The sequence below is a fragment of the Podarcis vaucheri genome, assembly GCF_965113315.1.
Source record: "Podarcis vaucheri genome assembly, chromosome: 16".
NCBI lineage: Eukaryota > Metazoa > Chordata > Lepidosauria > Squamata > Lacertidae > Podarcis > Podarcis vaucheri.
In genome coordinates, this window is record NC_138754.1 from 21,934,879 (window position 1) to 21,957,240 (window position 22,362).

The 22,362-nt window shown below is 48.6% G+C and overlaps 1 protein-coding gene and 1 long non-coding RNA gene across 3 annotated transcripts; one reads left to right on the forward strand and one right to left on the reverse strand.

The window, feature by feature from the left end:
* The first annotated feature begins 263 nt into the window (after positions 1 to 263).
* LHX5 (LIM homeobox 5) lies at positions 264 to 19,462 on the forward strand. 2 transcript variants are annotated; one of them, XM_082202912.1, is made up of 5 exons: positions 264 to 781; positions 3,705 to 3,928; positions 7,017 to 7,261; positions 11,679 to 11,844; positions 18,954 to 19,462. In XM_082202912.1, the coding sequence occupies exons 1-5, from the start codon at positions 609 to 611 to the stop codon at positions 19,310 to 19,312; spliced, it is 1,167 nt and encodes a 388-aa protein (XP_082059038.1). In that variant the 5' UTR covers positions 264 to 608; the 3' UTR covers positions 19,313 to 19,462. The 2 variants fall into 2 exon arrangements, with proteins under 2 accessions (XP_082059038.1, XP_082059037.1); XM_082202911.1 differs by having other exon boundaries at positions 268 to 781; positions 6,984 to 7,261.
* On the reverse strand, positions 6,390 to 7,422 carry LOC309520956. Its single transcript, XR_014214490.1, has 2 exons — positions 7,319 to 7,422; positions 6,390 to 6,775 (listed from the first exon to the last, which is right to left on the reverse strand). It is a non-coding gene; the product is annotated as an uncharacterized lncRNA (long non-coding RNA).
* Positions 19,463 to 22,362: the final 2,900 nt, after the last annotated feature.

The following is a 22,362-nucleotide window of genomic DNA, read 5'->3' on the forward strand; positions in this document are numbered from 1 at the left end:
GCTCCTGAGGAGGCAAAATACTCACAGAGTACCCCGGCAAGCCAGGTGAAAATCTCGCCCCTCAACAATAGGGCTGCCTTCTTTTTCCCCCTCTGTGCCAAGCGCAAGGCTGGAGCCAATTTAGATATGCTATAAATTAAGAGGTTGCCATAGCCACCGGCTCGCCATTGGCCGCCGCCCACCCGACGTGGCGCCCGACGTCACCAAATCTGAATAAGGATGCGCGAATTACTAAAGCCGGGAGACAAAGCTGGGCGATGGGAACAGCATGAAAGTGGAGCAAAGTCCCGGGCAGCCACCCACACGCCGGCGGAGAGGACCGCGGAAGGGGAGGAAGCGCCGGGCCTGCTGGGCCTCGTCTCTCTCCGCCACCGCTGTCGTCGAGGCACCCTGCCGGGCCGAGGATGCGTCGCTGCTGACCTGCTCGGACGGCGCCCTGCAGGCGGACCGAGGCGGAGAGAGGAGCTAGCGCGCTGCCCCGACGGCAAGTAGAGAGAGCGAGAGCGCACCGAGAAGCGCGCCGGAGAGGGAGCGCGCGGAGAGGCGAGGTGGGCTGGCAGCGGGGCGCGGCGCGGCGAGATCCCCACCACCCCCATCCGGCCGCGGCTATGATGGTTCACTGTGCCGGCTGCGAGCGGCCGATTTTGGACAGGTTCTTGCTCAACGTCCTGGACCGGGCCTGGCACATCAAGTGCGTCCAGTGTTGCGATTGCAAATGCAACCTGACCGAGAAATGTTTCTCCCGGGAAGGCAAGCTCTACTGTAAGAACGACTTTTTCAGGTGAGGGGCGACGTCTCTCCATCTCCTTCCCCCACCCTTAAGCCTCCCCCCTCTCTTTTCTAACCCACCCCCACCAACACCCCAATAGCCCCTCTTGGATGATGTGGGTTGTAGTCGTAACCCCACTTCCTTAGGGTCTGAGCCCCCACTAAATGGAGTACGACACCTCAGAGTTTAGAATTGCAGCCCCTGAAGTCTTTCCCCACCCCGGAAAATTGCACACCATAGTCCATCCCCTTCAGGACTGCGGTTCTACTCTTCTCTCGACTCTCCAAAAAGTGTTGCTAGTTCTGTATAGCCAATGTGTAAATAGACGCTAAGGGCCCTGACTCTGAACAACGCCCCCCACTCACGCCCCACACAAAGGCCTGATCCCTCTATGGCTGTTTCCTTGGGGTTAAGCCAGGTATCGCCAAGCGTGCTCCTTAAGCATGCGCCCTTTACCCAGGAGTAAGTTCCATCGAAATGGAGGCTTGCTGCTGAACAAAGGAGCATAGGATCGGGCCATCCTAAATTCGGTTCCTAGGGAAGATAGCCCCATGGGGGGGGGCAATTGGATTTACTACCGAGTAAGAGGAAGAGGCTTGCATCCTTTGATTTAGAAACTCAGCCCAAAGACAGAAAGGGGGGGGGTCCTGCGATTTTTTTATTTTGTTATTTTAAAGGTTTTTATATAGCTTGGTATTGGAAAATACTGACAAATGGGGGGGGGAGTTGCAAGGTCAAAACCTGCTCCCTCCACCAGCGATGGATTTATCCGAGAAGGCGCGAAATCGGGCTACCCGAATTACCCAGGAAAGACTGAAATAAAAAGGAATACTCCATATCCATTTTGACACAGGCAAGGAGAGCCTCCTTCCTTTAGAGAAAGGGTCGAAAGAAGATTTAGCCTACCATTATGTGCACGCTTTCCGTAGGAAGAACACCCACCCATCGAATTCACTAGGGCTTCCTCCCGAGTAAACTCAGGTCTCCTGTTTTGACGTCGAGGCTGCGCTCCAAGGTGGGCTTAGGCGCGCCAAAGCCCATGAATTTCCCGGCGGCACGATACAAATATTTGTCAGCATAACAGAGGCCCAGAAGCTGGTCCTGAAGTTCTTGCGTCTGGAAGTCCAAACGCCCCCCCCCTCCCCACCCCAACAATGTCAAATCGACACAATCCCCTTCCTCTTGATTTTATATTTTCCTTGAAAAGACTGTTAGTCTGAGCAACCGAGGTTTAAATATATGCAGTCCGACCCTACTCGGGAGTAAGTCCGATTGATTTCAATGGTCTCCTTCACAATTTACAGCTGTCTGCGCAGAAGTTAAAGTCCTATTGATTTCAACCGGGCTTACTCCCAGGTAAGTGGGGTTGCAATTACAGCCTATATAAGCAAAGGATGACAGTTTCGGGGGTAGAGGCACATTATTTTTTCGTCCAGAGGAAAGGGGTCCAAGTCCCCCCCCAAGTATTATTATTATTATTATTATTATTATTATTATTATTATTATTATTATCATCATCATCATTGAACAATAATATTTTTCAAAGCCCCCTAGATCTTAAAAGCCAGTTGTTTTCAGGTGTTGTCCCCCACCCCGCCAAAAACCTTCGGAGAAGGAGGTGGAAATCCTTTGACTGTGGCCCACACGCATTTCTCACTCCCCCCCCCCACCTCCCTTCCTTATTGTCTTGGGGAAAATGAAAATCAACAAATAAACCCTCATTTTGCAAATGCAAATCCATCCCAGCCTTTTGTTTTCGGGCATTAATTGGAGGTAAAGCGCCTATCTGTTTAGGGATGGAAATGGCAGGCGCGGCAAGGTGCGGTGCTGTAGGGCGAGAGAGGGGGAGCCGAAGTGACTTCAGCTCTGCGGGCATAGGGCCCCCCAAGGCAAACGCATATGAATGAATGGAGGCTAAGCTGGCTTTGCACATGTAAACGGGCCTGTAATGGCCATTCTGAATTCTTAGACTTTCCAGCCCCTTCCCTCCCCCACCCCCACTTTTTAAAAACTTTAAACCCCTTGACCGGTTTGGTTTAAAAAATAAAAAAAAAAAATCTTAATAAGGTGCAGATGAGGCGACCGCCCTACAAAATAACCGCACCAAAATGATTTATGGGTTGTAATGTTTTCACTAAATCAACGTCACCGTGGGCCATCCTGGGGAGAAAATGGTGCCTAGCGTGACTGGAGCCTTGTGCGCTCTATTCCCCAAATTCGAGGTGTATGCGGGGGCAGACACACTGACACATCGATACAGAGACCTCGATTTTCGTTTTTTGGACCACATTTCAACAGGCGATTTTTACACGTTACACACACCACTCGCTGCAATGAGGAAAATTAAAAGCGTTTCCACAGCTCTCGTTTCCCGTAACGCAGCGCGCTTTGCTTTTTGCGACGGCGAGGGGGTGGTTCCTAATGCCTAGATCTAAAGGACCCCAGTTTGGGTCTTTCTACTGTGGCCCCGATTCAGTCCAACGCACCACACACGCGGGGGAGGGGGACGCACCCCAGGCTGCCAACAATCAATCAAAAAAGGACCTAGTGAGAGTGTTGCTACAGGCCTCAAGTAGATCAAGCAGCCGGGACTGTATCCGACGGGGTTCTCCTGCGCAAAGTCGGCCGCGATGGCCCAATTCCTCTGGACTGGAGGCGGGAAAGATTGCGTTGGTCGGATCCTGTTCCTTTCCCTTCGCCAAAACTTCTCCAGGGCTAGGTAATAAAATGACCCTTCTGTTCCCCCCCCGCTCCGTCCCTAAATTATTTGGCAGCGTCTACCGGGAAGGTCTAGAAGTTCCCAGCGCGCAAAAATACCATGGAGAGCGGCTCCCCGCTAAGACTCCTTTCCTTCCTTAGTGGGTCCTCATCCTCTCTTTCTCTGACCTCCCCCCCTTTCCTCACCCCACTCTTACGATCTCTCTTTTGTATCCAGGAGGTTTGGGACCAAGTGCGCCGGGTGCGCGCAAGGCATCTCCCCGTCGGACCTGGTGCGCAAAGCCCGGAGCAAAGTCTTTCACCTGAACTGTTTCACTTGCATGGTGTGTAACAAGCAGCTCTCGACGGGCGAGGAGCTTTACATCATCGACGAGAACAAATTCGTCTGCAAGGACGATTACTTGAGCTCGGCAAGCTTGAAAGAAGGCAGTCTCAACTCAGGTGAGCCGACGGAGCCAGCCCTACCCTAGGGCAGGGGGAAGGAGTCGCCTTTGGCAACCGATATGGAGTGTCAGGAAAGAGCAGCCTTTTGTTAGCTATTTGATTCGCGATTTCTCTCTGTGTGCGCGCGCGCGGGCGCGCGCCAGGGAGGAAGAGAAGCGCCTTAGCTCAGTGGTAGAGGATCCGCTTTGTGTGCAGAAGTCCCCGGGATCAGTCCCCTGCATCTCCGTATAGGGCTGGGGGAGAGGCCTTGTCTTAAAGCCTGGAGAGCTGTGGGTCGGTGCAGAGGCAATACATGGACCAATTTGTGTCTGATTCAGTTTCGGGCAGGTTCATAGGTTCCTTTGCTTTTTGCCTCAGCGGCCAAAGTAACTCGAACTGCCTGCAGTTGGATAGCGTGCATTTGCTGCTAGATAGGGGTGGTCTTCTGTGATTTTGCTGTTCCTGTTGTTATTATTTTATTTGTTTATTTTTTGCTGATTGATTGCTGATGTGTGGACACCTAGCCACACTCCTTTGGGAAGTAGGACTCATTGAACTGGGTGGGACTGATTTCCCAGTAAAGGCGCAGAGGCTTGCGCTGCAACGCAGGTCCCTGCCCCGAGTTGCTTGCAAACCTACGTTGGACGGAGAACGAGCAAAGGGAGCGGAGATGGATGGGTCAGAAGGGACAAATGAGGACAAGCGCAGCCCCCAGCCCAGACCTTCAGAGTGATTCTGAGGACCTTCAACGTTGCATTTCTATCGCGCCTTTCTTCCGCCTATTGGAAGGTCCTTTTCTATATCCCACCAGGCGCCGCGCAGAAGGATTTCTGCGCGAGGCGGGTCTCTGCCTGGAGGAGCTTACAGTTTAACTTTAGACAAAGGGAAGCGGGGAAAGGAGGGAGACAAAAGAACGACGAGGAGAGTGAAGGAAGGATTTCGCGTGGGGGAAAACAGAAGGATGAGCCGCGGCGGTGAAGACCGTGGTTCCAGCTCTTTCTGTTTGGGGAATTAACCCGTCGGTGCCGAAATGGATTGCACAACATGGGGGGGGGGGGTGCGCGCTAGCAACAAGGGAGAGTGAAGGAGAAAAGGAAGACCTTGTATTTGTCTACTCTTAAAGCTTTACCCAGAAAAATATCGCTTGGGGTCTGTCGAATTTGTCCCTTTCCTTCTCCGTCTTCGTTTTGTTTTCGTTTTGTTTTGTTTTTGTAAAAGAGGGGACTTGGAAGTCACTCTGTTTAGGAGTGCCTTCCCGCTTCCATCTGTGGGGGATATGACCCTGATTCCCTGCAGTAGCCGTCGAGGGGAAGGCATCTGGCGGTTCACTCCCTCCCCCCCCCCTTGGAGACACGTTGCATTCGTTTGAATACAATAACTGCTTTTGCTGGATAGGATAGAACCAAAGACCCTCGCATGTTTTTCTCCAGAGCGTCCAAGCAGGCGCCTCTAGGGAGACCTACAGACCAGTAGAGGTGTCTCCAACGCCTCCCAGAGCCTTTTTGCTTCCTTCCAGCGGTATCAATAAGCGCAAAGCAAATTTCAGAACGGCCTCCCTCTCTTTAGACGGGGCGGGCGTCGATTAATAGGGCCAGCAGGGGAAGTTACTGGTGAGAGCGGGGCCTCCAAGAGGGGCCTGGCTTAGCAAGCCAAACCTCACAGGAACGTAGGAAGCAGCCTTATATTGTCTACCCTGACTGGCAGCGGCTTTCTAGCGATTCAGTCAGGGGAATAGTCTCAGCTGTAACGGGGGGCCCCGGAAATTCAAGCAGCTAGCTCCCTTCTCCATGCAGAGCAAATGTTCTACCAATGAGCCACGGCCCTTCAGCAGGAATAAAATTAGAACTTTTAGAGCGGGGAGAGAAGAAAATTCCTATTGAAAGTAGGTTGAAAGCGAGTGTAATGTAGCGGTTAAAGTGTCGGGCCTGGGAAATCAGGGTTCGAATCTTCGCTCGGCCATGAAGCTCACTGACTGACCTTGCGTCCGTCACTGCCTCTCAGACTAACCTACCTCGTAGGGCTGTTGTGGAGGGAGAACGATGTGTGCCACCTCGAGCTCCTTGCCGGAAAAGTGGGATATAAATGCAAATAGCAACAGCAGCAAATTAGAAGGCAACGTACTGAAGAGGTTGCTGGCGAGGTTACTTTTCTGAAAAACAAACCTCATTTTATTTCACAACTCCTGCAACTGGGACATGCTTCCCTTAGCTCAGAAGTCAACTCCCCTTACCTCCAACAGAGCCGCCTTCCCAGAAACGTGCGTCTCCGATTAAGGTGTGTAGAGAGCACATAGTCTGGGATTCTTCCCCGCCCCAATGGTCCTGCAACACTCCTTCCAAAACCAGACCTGCCCATATCCCCCCCTCCTTCCATTTTTCTTCTTCTTCTTCAGGATCGGGACCCAGGTGCTTTGGGTTGGGTTAGATCTAGGGGATAAAATGGGGAAAAGGGACCAAGAGGACGGGGGGTGGAGCGCCGCTGGCCTCTGCTTTTCAGACGGCTTTATTTGTTTGTTTGATTCATTAATGAATCAATTAATTGATTGCATTTCCCTCCGCCTTTGGGATCCTCGGTGCTCCTCAGGGCAGCCTGTGTCCTCTTCCTCCTGTCTTTTCTTTTCACCTTCTGCGTATTTCTTTCGAGGGAGTAAGATTTAATTGTGTCGCCCTCCTTTCCCAAAATGGCGCGCAAAGTTCTCCTCTCTGCTCTCACAACAGCCCTGCAAGGTAGGATAGGCTGAGAGGCAGTGGTCGCCCTGTGAGCTTCATGGTTTGAGTGGGGATTTGAACCCTGGTCTCCCAGGTCCATGTCTGACCACTACACCACACTTCCACCTTCCTTTCCAGGCCTGTCTTCTCTCCTACCCTAGGTCCAAACAGGATGAAATCTGATGTTGGTGTTTTTTTAAAGTCCTTGCAGGAGGGGAGGGGTCTTTGCATACCTAACCTGCTGACTGATGAACGCTGTCCTTCCAAGTAATCCTTTGGGAAAGAGAAAGACTGATACCCCCTTCCTTCTGCAAATCGCCCTCTCTTCCCAAAGAGTGACGCCCACTCTCCCCTTTCCTTGTCAGTGTCCTCTTGTACCGACCGAAGTCTATCTCCAGACATCCAGGACCCGATGCAGGACGACACAAAGGAGACCGACAACTCCACCTCCTCCGACAAAGAGACCACCAACAACGAGAATGAGGAGCAGAACTCGGGGACCAAGCGGAGGGGACCCCGGACCACCATCAAGGCGAAGCAGCTGGAGACCCTCAAAGCAGCTTTTGCTGCCACCCCGAAGCCCACCAGGCATATCCGGGAGCAGCTGGCCCAAGAAACGGGACTCAACATGAGAGTCATCCAGGTAAGAGGACCCGCGCCCGGTTGTTGAGTCCGAGCTCCGATGGGACTATCACCTTACCTGTTCTGCACTAGACCATAAAGGGGTTTGCTCATCTCTGTGCATTTTGGTGGCCCTTAGGGGATGATAGAGCCACTGCTCTTTGGAACGCAGCGTTCTCTATATCCAGCCATGCACTCGTCTACCGAAAGGGGGTGATCTTCTACATGTTGCAGATTGCATCATAGCTTGTCACCAATGACATCGGCAAAGGGTCTCCTGTGCTGTGATGTCATCTGGGCTGTAGATGTCACACACTCACTCACTCACTCACTCACTCACTCACATCACTCAGCAACAACCAGGAAAGTTGGAAAGTGAAGCTGTCGAGCTACAGAAATCTTCAGGCTTTTTGTTCTCCTTACCAGAAGGTGGCCATCATTTTACCTTCGTTCTTCATCCTGAAATGTTTTGGGAAACCTTCGTTTACTTAAGTGTGGAATATTAGAATACTTGTTTTTATGGATAGTGGAAATCCGGATGGGTAGTACTAAAGTATAGGTTGGTTGGTTGGTTGGTTTTTTGCAGGCTATGTGACACCTCCCTCTCTCCTTTTGTAGAAAGGGCAAAACTTTCATGCTTCATCAAAAGGACATCGTACACCCCATTGTTCCTATTGTCCCACCGTGCTAGCTGCCTAGGAAAGCCCAACCTGAGGAACACTTTATGAGGAAGTAAACCCCACGAAATTCATGGGATTTACTGTACTTCCCAGCAGACCCGGCTGAAAATCAGTTAAGGGAAAATGTATGCTCAAGTCCCTTTAAAATGAATGTGGATACCAGCCTATTCATGTTTACTTTGAAGTAATAAGTGCTAGGAATTCTCAGTCGAGCTTCCTCATAAGGATGCATGCCTAGAATTGTAAAGCCCAGCCCTATCCATGTTTGCACAGAAGCGTTTCCTAGTAATTTCAATGAGATTTACTTTTGGGTAAATGTGCAGAGAACTGCAGCCTTGGTCCTTAAAGTGCACAGACAGTATTTATGCCCGGCAAAGTTAAATCACTTGTTGCTGTTCAGTCGCGTCCGACTCTTCGTGACCCCATGGACCAGAGCACGCCAGGCACTCCTGTCTTCCACTGCCTCCCGCAGTTTGGTCAGGCTCATGTTTGTAGCTTCGAGAGCACTATCCAACCATCTCATCCCCTGTCATCCCCTTCTCCTTGTGCCCTCCATCTTTCCCAGCATCAGGGTCTTTTCCAGGGACTCTTCTCTTCTATGAGGTGGCCAAAGTAATGGAGCCTCAGCTCAGTTAAATCACTAGTCCCCTTGATTTCAACAGGAAAATGAATCCCTCAGTTTGGTGCTCTCCCATTGAAATCAACACATAGACAGGTGCTTTATATACCTAGTTGGGCCTTTGGTGCATCTATCTCAGTACAGTATCCTCACTGACTGGGCAGCAGCTCTCCAGGGTTTCAGGAAGGAGACATTCCCAGCCCAGACCTACCAGGACCTTCTACCTGAGAAACAGATGCTCCACCATAGAGCTATGGCCCTCCCCCCAGCAATTTACACAGCCGCCATGAGGTTGGAGGCTAGACTGCAATCCTGGGCACAATAATTATGAAGTTACCAGTAAGTCTTGCTGAAATCAGCAGGACTTCCTCTTGAGTAAACATGCATGGTTTTGAGCTGGTGTTAAGACAGCCATGATGTTGTTGTAAGGTTACTACTTATCTTTTCTGTCCAAGTAAGTCATACTCAGAGGCGACCCACTGAAACTATTGATTGATTGATTGATTGATTGATTGATTGGACTTGGATTAGTCATGCCCCTTTATTTCAATGGGTCTATGCTGAGTATGTCTCAGTTTAACACAACCCTTTTCTGCTTGAAATATTTCCAGCATTGCAAGCCATCTAAGGGAGGATTTGATAAGCCATTTTAAACAATGGGAAACATTACATAAATGCAATATTGCAATAATATAGAGGAAAGTGACAGGATAGCAAATTAATATTACATGTTTGTTTTTTTGTTTTGATTTGTATTGTGCACAGAATTTGAAGGAACTCAAAATGGAACTGTGGTAGCTGGTAGCATTCCTATGCAGGGCATTTCAGCAATTTTTATCACACTCCTGTATGATTGCCTTATGTTTTAAATTGGGATGGGGTGCAGGCCAAAAGAACAATGAGTAGCTCTGGTGAGATTCAGGGACTCTTGCTTGACTTACAAAGCAGCCTCACTTACAATGACTGTTTCGACCCCAAGTTGTAAATTAAACATTAATGGAGCCACAGGGTCATCAGTTGTATCAAGAGTAGACCCATTGAAAATTAATGGACATGGCTAATTTAAGTCTATCATTTTCAATGGATCTAGTCTAACTTAGCTGAATATAAGCCCTCAAATCCATCAACTTGGCTCCAGTTATCAATACATTATGATGGCAATATGGATTAATGTCATGAATTTTAGAATATCGTCACATAAGGTAGCTTATGAAAAGTGGGTAAAAAAATTACTGACTAAAAAAAAGGGCAATACAATCCCTGCCTACTACTGTAATAAGTAAATCCTATTGAGTTCAGTGGGGCTTACTCCCAGATAAGTGGACAGAGGACTAGGGAAAAGTCATAAAATCATATAGGCATTAATAAAAAATATAGTCATCAGAATTTAGCCATAGAAATGGAGAGAAAGAGACCTCCAAAATGGAAAGGATGGGTTGTAACTGTTGATAGTCCTACTCAAAGTAGACCTATGGAAATGTATCTATTCTGTGTAAGGCTTGCACTGGATCCAATCCCTTGATGTTTACCTCAGTTCAGAGGCCAAGGCTGAAAATGAATAATCCAACGAAGGACTGTGGATTTGAAACATGGGATCAGTGTTCTTTTGCAAAGCTACAATGGTGCCATGTAGCGCAACCCCAGTCCTCTTCCCCAGGTGCCCTTCCATCTGGGTGGTCCAGTAGCATCATGCCATCTGGAGTCTACCGAATCAAACCCTACTACTACTATTAGTGGTAGTAGTAGTAGTATATTTTATTTATACATTGCCCATCTGGCTGGGTTTCCCCAGCCACTCTGGGCAGCTTACAGATCAGATCCCTCTAGTTCCCCCTGCCTTTTCCTCCTGTCCATGATGAATGAAACAGCCTGTCTAGGACTGAGCATCTTGCAAGTGTGGTTTCTCCCTCTGGAGCAGTTTAATAGAGAATGACAGTGGAGCTTCCGAGTTCAGAGGCACTATACCTCTTAAGTTCAGCTGCTGAGGCCAGGGAAAAGAGAAGGGTGTTGCCTTCATGTTCCGCTTATCTGATTCTCAAAAGCACCTGCAAGGTCTAAATGAATGCTGGTCTAGATCAAAGATGGGGAAACGGTGGCCTTTTAGGTGGGACTCCAACTCCCATCATCCTCAGCCAGTATGACCCATGACTAGGCATTATGGGAATTGCAGTCCAACCTGACCTGGCAGCCCACAGATTCTCCATCTCCAGTTCGAATGGACCTTTGATCCCATCTAACAGGGATAGTCTTATGGATAAAATAGGACAGAAGGAAACCCCATTCTGGTACTTTAAAGCACCAGGTTTTTTGAGAATACTGGAGCAAAACCAATACAAGCACCACCAAGAAGTATTAGAAAATGCAGTGGGAAATCTCTAGGATATTCTAGGGCAAGTCAACATGATTTTTTTAAGGTGGGGAAAGTGATGAGTTGAAACAGGAGATATTTTTGGATTGTTTGCCCACACTGCTAATTGTACCATTTAGAACACACACTACTCCTAGTAGTTGTTACTCCTAGTAGTAATTACTACAGGCATTTTTCTATGTTGTAGTAGTAGACTGGTGCTTAATTAGGGCACAAAGCAGCAGCAGCAGTCATAGCAGCAGAGCCATCGCGCAACCTTTCACCCCACAAATTAGCGGGCCTACCCACCCTACTACCAGTCCATGGTAATATAACATCATTTATTAGTGTAGTAATACATAGGGACTTTTCAGTGTCCTAGAGTCATAGAACTGTAGAGTTGGAAGTGACCCCAAGGGTCATCTAGACCAACGCCCTGCAATGCAGGAATCTCAACTATTTAGTCTTCATGGGCAGATCCTGAACCCCTCTCCTCCAAACCGGGTTTCCTCTTGATGGACCTACAAAGAAAATCCTTACGTTTTTCTGCAAGCAGGGGGAGGGGATATCCTTTTTGTCATTGCATGCCCTCCCCCACTTTCTCCTCCCCTCCCCGCTTCTTCATCTTCTCTTCCTTTTATGTACGTATATTTTGAGTTTGATTGTGTGGTGTGCGTTTTTTTATCCTAATTTCCTGCCTCTCCATCCGTCGGCCTTTCTTTTGGCTGTCTGTTGTGGTCCAGTCCGGCTGGAGGGCATTACCGTGGTCTCTCTCCTTCTGTGCCCGCTGCAGGTTTGGTTCCAGAACCGACGGTCCAAGGAGCGAAGGATGAAACAACTGAGCGCGCTGGGTGCCCGGAGACACGCTTTCTTCAGAAGTCCTCGACGCATGCGCCCTCTGGGAGGCCGCTTGGATGAATCCGAAATGCTAGGCTCCACCCCTTATACTTATTACGGAGGTAAGAAGGTCCCCCCCACCCCCGATTGGGAGTGGGCGGAATCGTGGTGGGCGCTTTCCCTTCCTTTCATCCATTGACTTTTTCTGAGTTTTGTCCCCAGACCCCAAAACATATTTGAATCCCAATCAAACAAGGACCACCATCCTAGAGGCATTTACCTGAGCATCTTACCTGATGCAGATCCACACTAGTTACATTTAAAGCACATGACTTTTCCCAAAGGACCCTGGGAGCTTTTTCCCCCCCTCGGGGTACCGGAGACCGTAGGTCTGTGAGTGAGGAACTACAATTCCCATGATTCCTTGAGTAGAAGTGCTGTGCTTTAAATGGGGTTTGAATGTTGTGAGCACAGCCAGATTTTACTTCGGAGTAAATGTGCATTTAGGGACTAACTTGAAGTCAATACTCTCGCTGCTGAAATTCCGCCCCTTTTGGACATCCCACCAGCTCCTGAAGACGCGCCTCTCTAGACAAGCCATCCTTGATCTCCTGGCCACAACCTCCTTGTTTAACCGTATTAATAATTGTTTCTTCAACCATGCTGTTTTAATGAATTTGTGCTCTTGTATATTGCGATTATGGATGGTTTGATTAACTGGTTTCATTCATTGTGCGTTTTAACTGGGCGGATATAATTTTTATCATTGGGTTTACATTTGTAAACCGCTTAGATGCCATTTTCTGACAAGGAAGCTGTATATAAATACACATATCAATAACCACTAGAGCCCAATTTTCCCTTTCTGCGTATACTGTAATGTTTTATTATTGCTATGGCCATTGGCCAATGCGAATAAATTTTTATCTATCAGTCACTAGAGCAAATAACTTAGGGGCTACTTTGAGTAAAACTTGTACCAATCTTGGAGCCAGCCTCTTTAGAATCTGAACCTCCTGCTTCCTGAGGGAGAAAGAGTAAAATTTTCTTTCTTTCTTTCTTTCTTTCTTTCTTTCTTTCTTTCTTTCTTTCTTTCTTTCTTTCGTAGTTTTTCATCTACTTCCTCTCCCTTCCACACACAGATTCTTCCTTTTCCACCTCTCTCTGTCTTCTGCTTTTCTTCCCCTGCCCTCCCTTCCTTAATCCCGCTCTTTTCCTGCCTTCGCTAAAATCACTGAAAATCGGAGGGAGCTCGGAAACCAGGGCCGCCGGTTGCTTGAATTTGCCCGCCCCTCCCCCCCAAAATACACCCTTTCCCCTGCTTTTTTGCTGTTCCTCTCCTTTTCGTTCCTCTTTCGCCATAGTTGCCCCCCTTGTTGATTCCTCCTCCCGTTGGTTCCTCTTCTTACCCTCCCCCTGGTTTCCTCTACCCCCGCCCTCCAGCTGGTTCCTCAGTCTAACCCTTTCCAACGGCTTCCCCGACGTTTTTCAGGCCAGCCTCTCCCTCCGCCCCGGTTTTCCTCGACGGGGAGGAGGCGTGGTCCCTGCCTGGATCTCCTCCTCCTTCCCGCCGCCCCGCCCGAGAAAGCGGGCTTTGTGCGGGAGGGTCCGGCTGTGCCCGACCCCTTTGACGCCCCGCGCTCCCTCGCCCTGCGCTGCGACGAACAAAGCTCCAGCTGCCTCGCCTTTGTACTCTTTTCAGACGGCATTTGTTCCAATTACGGCCGAACTCCAGGCGCGTATGGAAGGCGGCCGCCGCCTCTGGCCAGGGCCCCGGACATTTGTCTTCCAGGCACCGCGTCCCCGTTTCCCCGCACCCCGTCACCTTCCAGCTAACTGAAGGCGAACCCCCTTAAAAAAACGACCCCCCAAAAGGAACCAAAGGCCGGGAGGGAAAATATTTATTTACTTCTTTGAGCAAGGAGGGAACCTGGAAACCCCATTTTCCCGAGGATTCCGAAGTCTATCTGGTTTCCTGCTCCTTATACCCCGTCTTTGGAGGTAGGGGGTGCTATTTGGCACTCTTCCTTCCCCCCAAAAAACACTTCCAAAGACAGGAAAGGGGCTCATCCAACTCCTAGGGGTCGAGATCACTTGCCCCCCATAAAACATTTGAGGGGACTGGTCCCTCCAAAGTTGACAGGCATTGCCGTTCAGATGGTGTGCGCGCCGTGTTTCCTGATCGATTAGGCAGGGCGGGGCTTGCCTGCCCCCCCCCCCATTTTTTATTCAATTTGGTATCCGTGGAAGGGTTGTAGCTCCGTGGCAGAGCATCTTTCTGGCATGCAGAAGGCTCCAGGTTCAATCCCAAATAGTACCTCCAAATCCCTTGTCTAAAACCGTGGAGAGTCGCTGCCAGTCAGTGCAGGCAGACAAAGCTTGAGTTTAGCTGGTCGGACTCTACATCAGTCCGTTTTTATGGCTGTGAGCTCCTTCTCCCCTTAAATCGCCAGGGGTAGTTTTCGGGTAGTGACGGGAATGATGCTAGGCTGGTTTGGGAAGTAAACTTACTTGAACACGGCGGGACTTATTTTCCAATAAGCACTGCAGAGGATTTACTCGTGTGTTTTACGCGTCTCTTTAGCTCTAGTTGTTCCGTGCGCGCGCGCGCGGGTGTTGTTAGGAAGAGGTATACACGAGTGTTATTAAACAATTAAGTAAATAATTAATTAAATGTGCATTCTATGGAACTATCTTCTGGTGTCAGAAATAAATAAAGCATGCAAACTAATAAATAAAGCCACAATTTAAGCATCCGAGAGGAACGGGAACAGCCTGTACGTTGGATATTTAGCATGAGAAGTGAAGTCAAATAAGATATATTAAAATAAAAAAATTCCTTCCAGTAGCACCTTAAAGACCAACTAAGTTAGTTCTTGGTATGAGCTTTCGTGTGCATGCACACTTCTTCAGATAAGCTCATACCAAGAACTAACTTAGTTGGTCTTTAAGGTGCTACTGGAAGGAATTTTTTTATTTTGACTATGGCAGACCAACACGGCTACCTATCTACTACAAGATATATTAAAATACACTGCTACAGCGTGGTGCCCTGCGGGGGTTTCGGGCTGCCTGAAGAGAAACTCCTGTTCGCTGGCGAATTCTAGCTGTTCCCAGAAGTTTCTCCCTTTATTTCTGAGAGTGTATGTGTCAAATTATGTGCAGGAAATGCCCTCTTCTCATGGAGAAAAAAAGTCTCTGTGTGAGTGTGCGTAATATAAATGTATACTTCCGAGAAGAGGGCCTTTTTTTCTGTGGCAGCTCCTAAACTGTGGAATGCCCTCCTCAGAGAGGTGCATCTGGCGCCTTCACTACGCAGTTTTTTGCGGGAACGCTGAAGACCGTGGCCTTTGACACTTTAGTCTGTGTTTCCAGAACCCGCCCTGTTCTTGTGAATCAATGTTTTCAACTGTGTCTTTTATTCTGAATTTTAAATAGTTGCAACTGGCCCCGAGACCTGCTGGTGAAGGGCGAGTGATGAATTATTTTTTAAAATTATTATTATGAAAAGCAATAATAATAATTAGAGCGGCAAGATAATGTAAGTAACCTCTTCCCCTCTGGAGGATAAGCGTGCGGACTTGGCTCCGGCTGAACACCTTTGTTCTAGGCTTGTGTGGGCCTTCTCCCCCCCCTTTTTTTTTTTAAGGAATGGGTGTATCTTTAATCGAATTAACATCCTATCCGCGACTGGCGGAGGATGATGGGCGGGGGGTGGGGGGTGAGGAAGGCGCAAGCCGGGAGAGAATTGATTAACTCCAGCCGGTTTAAAGCGACTGCTTCTGCCCTTCCTCCCTCCTATTTTTCCGAAACTAAATTTGCAGCCCAATCCTAAGCGCGTTTACTCTGCGTTGAAGTCCCACCGCATTTTAAGAAGTTTTTTCTCCTCCCACCCGGGTTCCTGCTAGTAAAGATTACCTAATTTGAATGTGAAGCTCCAATTTCTGGAGATTTAAGATTTTTGTATTTTTTTAAAAAAAAATTGTTACAAGCCCCTCTTTCCCTCCTGCGCGTATTTTTTTCTTCAGGCTCGGAGCGTATGGAATCAGGCGCGCATCTGATAGCAGTCCAGAAACAAACGAACGTTAAGGCGGCTCCGGGCTTTGATGTGTCTGCTACTTTCTCCACGAACGTTCTGTTTGGAACGCTGTGACGTATCGAATAGAATTCGATGCGGGGGGGGGGTCCGATGTCCTTTGAGGATGCTCTTATACCGCTTGAGTGTGTCGTCGGGGGTGTTTGTTTCTGAAGCATAAAATCGGGAGAGGTTTGTGGGGCGTTTTAAACTGCTCCATGACAGTTTAGGCAGGCGGTAGTAGATAGTTGGAGGGTGGAGGCGCTTGTCTGATGCGCCAGGCCAAAAAAAATCCAGTTTTTGGCTTCCCACGTCCGCGGAACACGCCAGCAAAACGCTTAGGCAAGAAAACCAAAACAAAAGGAGCTGGCTTTTCACCGTTCTCTTTCTGCCGTATTTATTTCGCGGTATACTGCCTCTGGGGATGGAGGTTTTGTTTTTGTCCCAATTATTAAGACAAAACTCACCAAAATTATTGTTGAGTTTATTATTGAATGCATTTGCTTATTTCTTGTTTTTAAACCCCACATCTTACATAATAATAATCGCCGTAGATTCACACTGTGTTGTTTTCGGTGACCCCAAACCGTCCACCCCAGCCTCCGTGCGCGCGCGCACCGATCCCACCCCACAGTAGCTGATCACAGACCCTCATCCTCATGCGGGAAATGGCGCAACCGCCTTGCGCGCCATGGCTGCGATCCTACACCCATTCCTGGGGGGGGGGCGCTATTGAATTGAGTGGAACTTTTGAGTTTACCTGTACAGCATGGAGCTATAACTGGGTTTCTGGCCTGAAGGCCGTGTCCATGCCTAGGTTTCTGTGGTAGAAGTTTATCCTTTATATAAATGTCTCTGTGTATGTTTCTTTCTCTCTCTCTCTCTCTCTCTCTCTCTCTGTGTGTGTGTGTGTGCGCGCGCGCGCGCGCTCACTGATTTATAATTTGTGCTGTGAGCTGTTTTGGGGGCAGATCAATGTGAAAATGCGGCACACTAGCAATAAATTTAGTAGCAGTATATATTATTGTTGTTGTTGTTGTTGTAGTAGTAGTAGTTGTTGTTGTAGTACGTTGTTGTTATTACCATGTTATACTAATAATAAAATTATTAGTAGCATACCATTATTATTATTCTTATTATTATTATTATTATTATTACAGCATGCTGTTGTTGATAACGAATGCAAATAAAATATCAGCTGTTATTGTACTACTACTACTAATAATAATAATAATAATATATTTCTATGCTACATTTGTATTATTTGCAATAATCGTGGTTGTTTATAATCTTTGCACTTCTCCTGGGGTTATGTCCTGGCCTGTTTCATCTGGCCCACTGTGGATAATTTTAAGTTTGAATCCTCACTGGCGTTTGACCATAGCTGTCGACTTTTCCCTTTTCTTGCGAGGAATCCTATTCGGAATAAGGGAATTTCCCTTTTTTAAAAAAGGGGAAAGTTGACAGCTATGCGTTTGACCCTTCTTGGGCCTTCCCGAGCGTCCTTCATTCCTTTCCGACTGTCCTGGCCTCTGCAGATGTCTTTGTGAGCATCCCTCTGCTTATCTGCGGGAGGTCAGGGGATGTGGAGCAGAGAGGGTTTGCTTCTGAGCGGAACAGCCGCCCAACAATGCGCGGGGCCTGCAGCTTTACCTCTCCGAGGTGTTTCTCCGGAAAGGAGTCGAGCTGGATTCAGTGGCGGAGCTGATGCTCGAACTCGCTTGCGCGTAAACGGCTCTTCCTTCCGGGAGGTGTCAATGGCCAGCTAGGCTTGCGGAAGGGCCGCAGCTCGGCTTTTGTCCCAGGTCCCATCCCCGATGACCTCTCCGGGTTAGTGCTGGGGAATGTTCCCTGCCTGGAACCCCGGAAAGGAGCCTCTGCCAGCCATTGCGCGCAGCACCGAACTGCATGACGCGCAATGGTCTCAACTCCCCAAACTGGCAAGGCAAGGCAGTTCTGTGGGCGCGGCTGCCTGCCTGCCCTGGTCGTCCAGGAGAGAAATGGCAGGAAGCCAGCGGTGTCTTCTTCTTCTTCCTAGCCCAGGGCTGCCAAATCCCGTTGGCATCGATATGTTGATGTATTGTTTTCTTGTTTGCTTGCTTATCCACGGAGATTGCTGTTGTCTCCCCACTCCTTAAGTGGGGAGGGGAGGGTAGGTTGAGAAATAGTGATTTGCCACAGGGATTCATGGCTGAGTGGGGAGTTGAACCCTGGCCTCCCCAACCTCGGTCCAGAGCTCTAACCATTGCACCACACCACCTCTCCATCCATGGGATTTTTTAATGGTTAACTGAGGGGAGGAAAGCTCATACCAATAACAAACTTTTGTTGTTGTTTAGTCGTTTCGTCGTGTCCGACTCTTCGTGACCCCATGGACCAGAGCATGCCAGGCACTCCTGTCTTCCACTGCCTCCCGCAGTTTGGTCAAACTCATGCTGGTAGCTTCGAGAACACTGTCCAACCATCTCGTCCTCTGTCGCCCCCTTCTCCTTGTGCCCTCCATCTTTCCCAACATCAGGGTCTTTTCCAGGGAGTCTTCTCTTCTCATGAGGTGGCCAAAGTATTGGGGCCTCAGCTTCAGGATCTGTCCTTCCAGTGAGCACTCAGGGCTGATTTCCTTAAGAATGGAGAGGTTTGATCTTCTTGCAGTCCATGGGACTCTCAAGTGTCTCCTCCAGCACCATAATTCAAAAGCATCAATTTTTCGGCGATCAGCCTTCTTTATGGTCCAGCTCTCACTTCCATACATCACTACAGTGGTACCTCAGGTTAAGTACTTAATTCGTTCCTGAGGTCCGTACTTAACCTGAAACTGTTCTTAACCTGAAGCACCACTTTAGCTAATTGGGCCTCCTGCTGCCGCCGCGCCGCCAGAGCATAATTTCTGTTCTCATCTTGAAGCTGAAGTTCTTAACCTGAAGCACTATTTCTGGGTTAGCGGAGTCTGTAACCTGAAGCGTATGTAACCTGAAGCGTATGTAACCTGAGGTACCACTGTAATAACAGACATAGTTTGTCTCTAAGGTGCTACTGGGAGGAATTTTTTGGTTTTGAGGGGAGGAGGGTTTTTCTCCTTGTAGGATCTCTCCAGCCCGGTTTTAGATCCCGTCTCACCTGCTCTCCCTCTCTCCTCTCTCCCCTCCCTCCCCCGCTCAGATTACCAAGGCGACTACTACGGCCCTGGGGGCAACTACGACTTCTTCCCGCACGGCCCCCCCTCGCAGGCGCAGTCCCCCGCCGATTCCAGTTACATCCCGACCTCGGGGGCCGGATCCACGCCGCTCGGACCCCTGGAACCCCCTCTTCCCGGGCACCACGCTTCCGAGAACCAAAGGTATACGGATATGATCTCTCACCCCGACACGCCCAGCCCGGAGCCCGGGCTGCCAGGCTCGTTGCACCCCATCCCGGGCGAGGTCTTCAGCGGGGGTCCCAGCCCCCCTTTCTCCATGTCCAGCTACAGCGGGCCCCTCTCGCACCCCAACCAGGAGCTGAACGAGACGGCCGTGTGGTAGAGCCACCCCCTGGCGGAGGGCGCGCGCCTGACCTCACCGGACCGAAAGAAGAGTAGCCCCTTTTTTTTGTCCAGCTCCGTCCGCTCCGTCGGGGTGAAAACTCCGTTTACCAAAAGCGCCACCACCGTGATGCCAAATCGCGCCTCGCCAGACCTCGGGGGCCGCTCAAGGACCGCGCGCGGCCCGCTGTTTGGCCCCGGGTGGGCTCACAGTGGGGACGTTGGACACGGCTGGCGGGCCCCCCAACCAACAAACCAACCAACCCACCCACCCACCCACCCCGGTTGCAGCGCCCAGAGGTGGTTCGCCGTCTTTGTTCGAGGAACCTCTGGCAGCGAATCTCTGGAACTCGCCCATTCGTTGGACCAAAGCTGGACTCGCCTGTTTCACAGACTGGAGGATGTGAGAAAGAGGTTGGGGAGCAAAACGACCCACACCTGTCCCCGCCCCGTCCAGGATTGCGTCTTGGGTTGTTGTTGTTTTTTTGGGTTGTTTTGGGTTTCTGTTTTTCCTAAATCCGAAAAAAAGAGAGAGAACCAGTTTATTTTAATTAAAAGGTTTATTTTGTGCGTGTTCGATGGTGGCAGGAGAAGGGACTTTGGGAAAAGATCTCCGGAAAGGAGGAATGTTTCATTGGTGACACGTCGCCCCCTCGTGGTAAGTGCTGGAACGACTTGCAGGACTTATTTAAATATGTTGAGAGGGATTTGGGGAGGGTGTTCCTTTTTTTGTTTTCTTAATTATTATTATTATTAATATTATTATATTATAATTATAATTATTTTGGCGGAAATATAACCACAACTACCAATAAAAGTTTTTTAAAAACCCAATTTTGGAATGTCGCTAGCAAACGCCAATCCAGTCTAAACCTTCCTCGGAGGCAACACACCTGTTTAAGAATGTATTATAGTTTTTTGCTCCTAGTTTCTTTATTTTGTATAAAGAAGAAACAAATAAAGTATGTTTTTGTGTTTATTGGTTATTTATTGTACCGTAGTCATCTGAAGTGTCAATTTGCAATTGAGGTAACAGTATAAGTAGGAGTACTGGAAAGATTCTCATTCTTCTGCTGATTATTTTATCATTTAATGCAGTTAAGAACAACAATAATAATTACAATTATTATTAATTGGAATAATTCTCATTATTATCATTCAGTGCAAAAATGATTACTGTTAATTGCAATTGTTCTTAATGGGTGCTGCATTTCTCAGAGTAATCATGAAAAGATGGGGATCTGCCTGAAAGAGTGGGAGAGAAATCCCTTGTTTTTAACATATACACAGCAGCTTGGGAGTAAACCCCAGAGATCTTAAACTTAAAGGGACTTACTTCTGAAGAAATGTTCACAGGAGGACAGTGCCTGATTACAAAGTACCGTATTTTTCCATCTATAAGACACCCTCATGTTTAAGTCTCTTTTTGGGGACTCAGATTTAAGAAAATGGGGGGGGGGAGAAGAGATGTAACTGTGTATAAGACGCCCACTAAATTTTGACATTATTTTTTAGGGGAAAAACCTAGTCTTATGCACTGAAAAATATGGTAGGTAAAGGTAAATGGACCCCTGACCATTAGGTCCAGTTGTGACCGACTCTGGAGTAGCGGTGCTCATCTCGCTTTATTGGCCGAGGGAGCCAGCGTACAGCTTCCAGGTCATGTGGCCAGCATGGCTAAGCTGCTTCTGGCAAACCAGAGCAGTGCACGGGAACACCGTTCACCTTCCCGCCAGAGCGGTACCTATTTATCTACTTGCACTTTGACGTGCTTTCGAATCTAAAACAAGTTTTTGTTTTATTTGAACCAATTTAGCACATGGCGGCAGCTTTCAAATATTTAAAAACATCCCAGACAACATAGGCCAAAGGTGTATCTCATTCAGGAATGGCGAATCTGCGACTGGACTCCAACTCCCATCAGGCCCAGCCAGTGTGGGTTATGCTTGGGGGTGATGGGAGCTGTAGCTTGGCTACATTCGGAGGACCACGGCTTCCTCACCTCTGCTAGAAGAAATCCCAAAAGGTGTAGATTTTCTCTTTCCTGAATGACAAGATGACCTTGCTGAGATTTCTTCCTTGACCTCTCTTGCATCCGGTCATCCTAGGTTTTAAAAAAGCAAAACGAAACAGGAACAGGGGCATAGATCGCTGGTCCAAAAATCAGAAGTGGCCTCATTGCACAGGTTGTAGCTAAAGGCGGGCCTTGCGTCTGCAAAGGTTGATGGCGGCTGACTGACATGTGGGAGCGACAATAAAATATTGCAGCATGGAATACTCCTGTCTAAGGTCCCAGTTAAGTCAGCCATGACTTCCTGCAGGATAATCCATTATTTTCCTGTCTGGTTTTCTGCCCACCCACCCCCCTAAAACACACCAGTACTGTATTCCCTAAGTAGCAAGCATGTTCTGCTCCTAATGAGCTGATTTGAGAGTTTCTTTTCCCCAGTTGGGGGGGGGGGGGAGAGATATACTTCTGCAAAATTTGAAATCCCCCCCTATAACCTTCAATCTGTGTGTGGGTTTTAGCTACATAATGTGCATTTACATACCATCCAACATTTCTCCCATGAAAATAGGGACCTCTGTTTTAGCTACACAAGCAGTGGTGCGCACAGCCCTGAAGAACAGTGATGAAAGGAATGGTGATAGGTAAGATGCCAGGAAATGTGTTGTGGTGTCTTGAAGATCCCAGGCCGATTTACTGTGGCAGATGCTGTCATGGACCAGAGTCCATCTCGTCAGATGCTTGGCGTGTCCTCAGTCGGCTCAGATGCACATGAGAAAGGGGGCAGTGTGTGTGTGTGTGTAAATTGGCAGGCCATTAAGGCCTCAGACCCAAGAGGTATACAGTCTGCAATGTTTCTATGCAAAAACACACAGGTATCCCAGTTAAGTGCAATGAAAATAAATGACCTTCCTACTTTGGGTGTGTTAATTTAACCTTTGGAGTGGTGAGTGAAAGCCCTGCTCCTGAATGAGTCCTAAACGGACAGCTTCAACCTTGCCAACAAATTCTAGTTCGGTCGTTTCACGCTGGAGTCCCCCTTA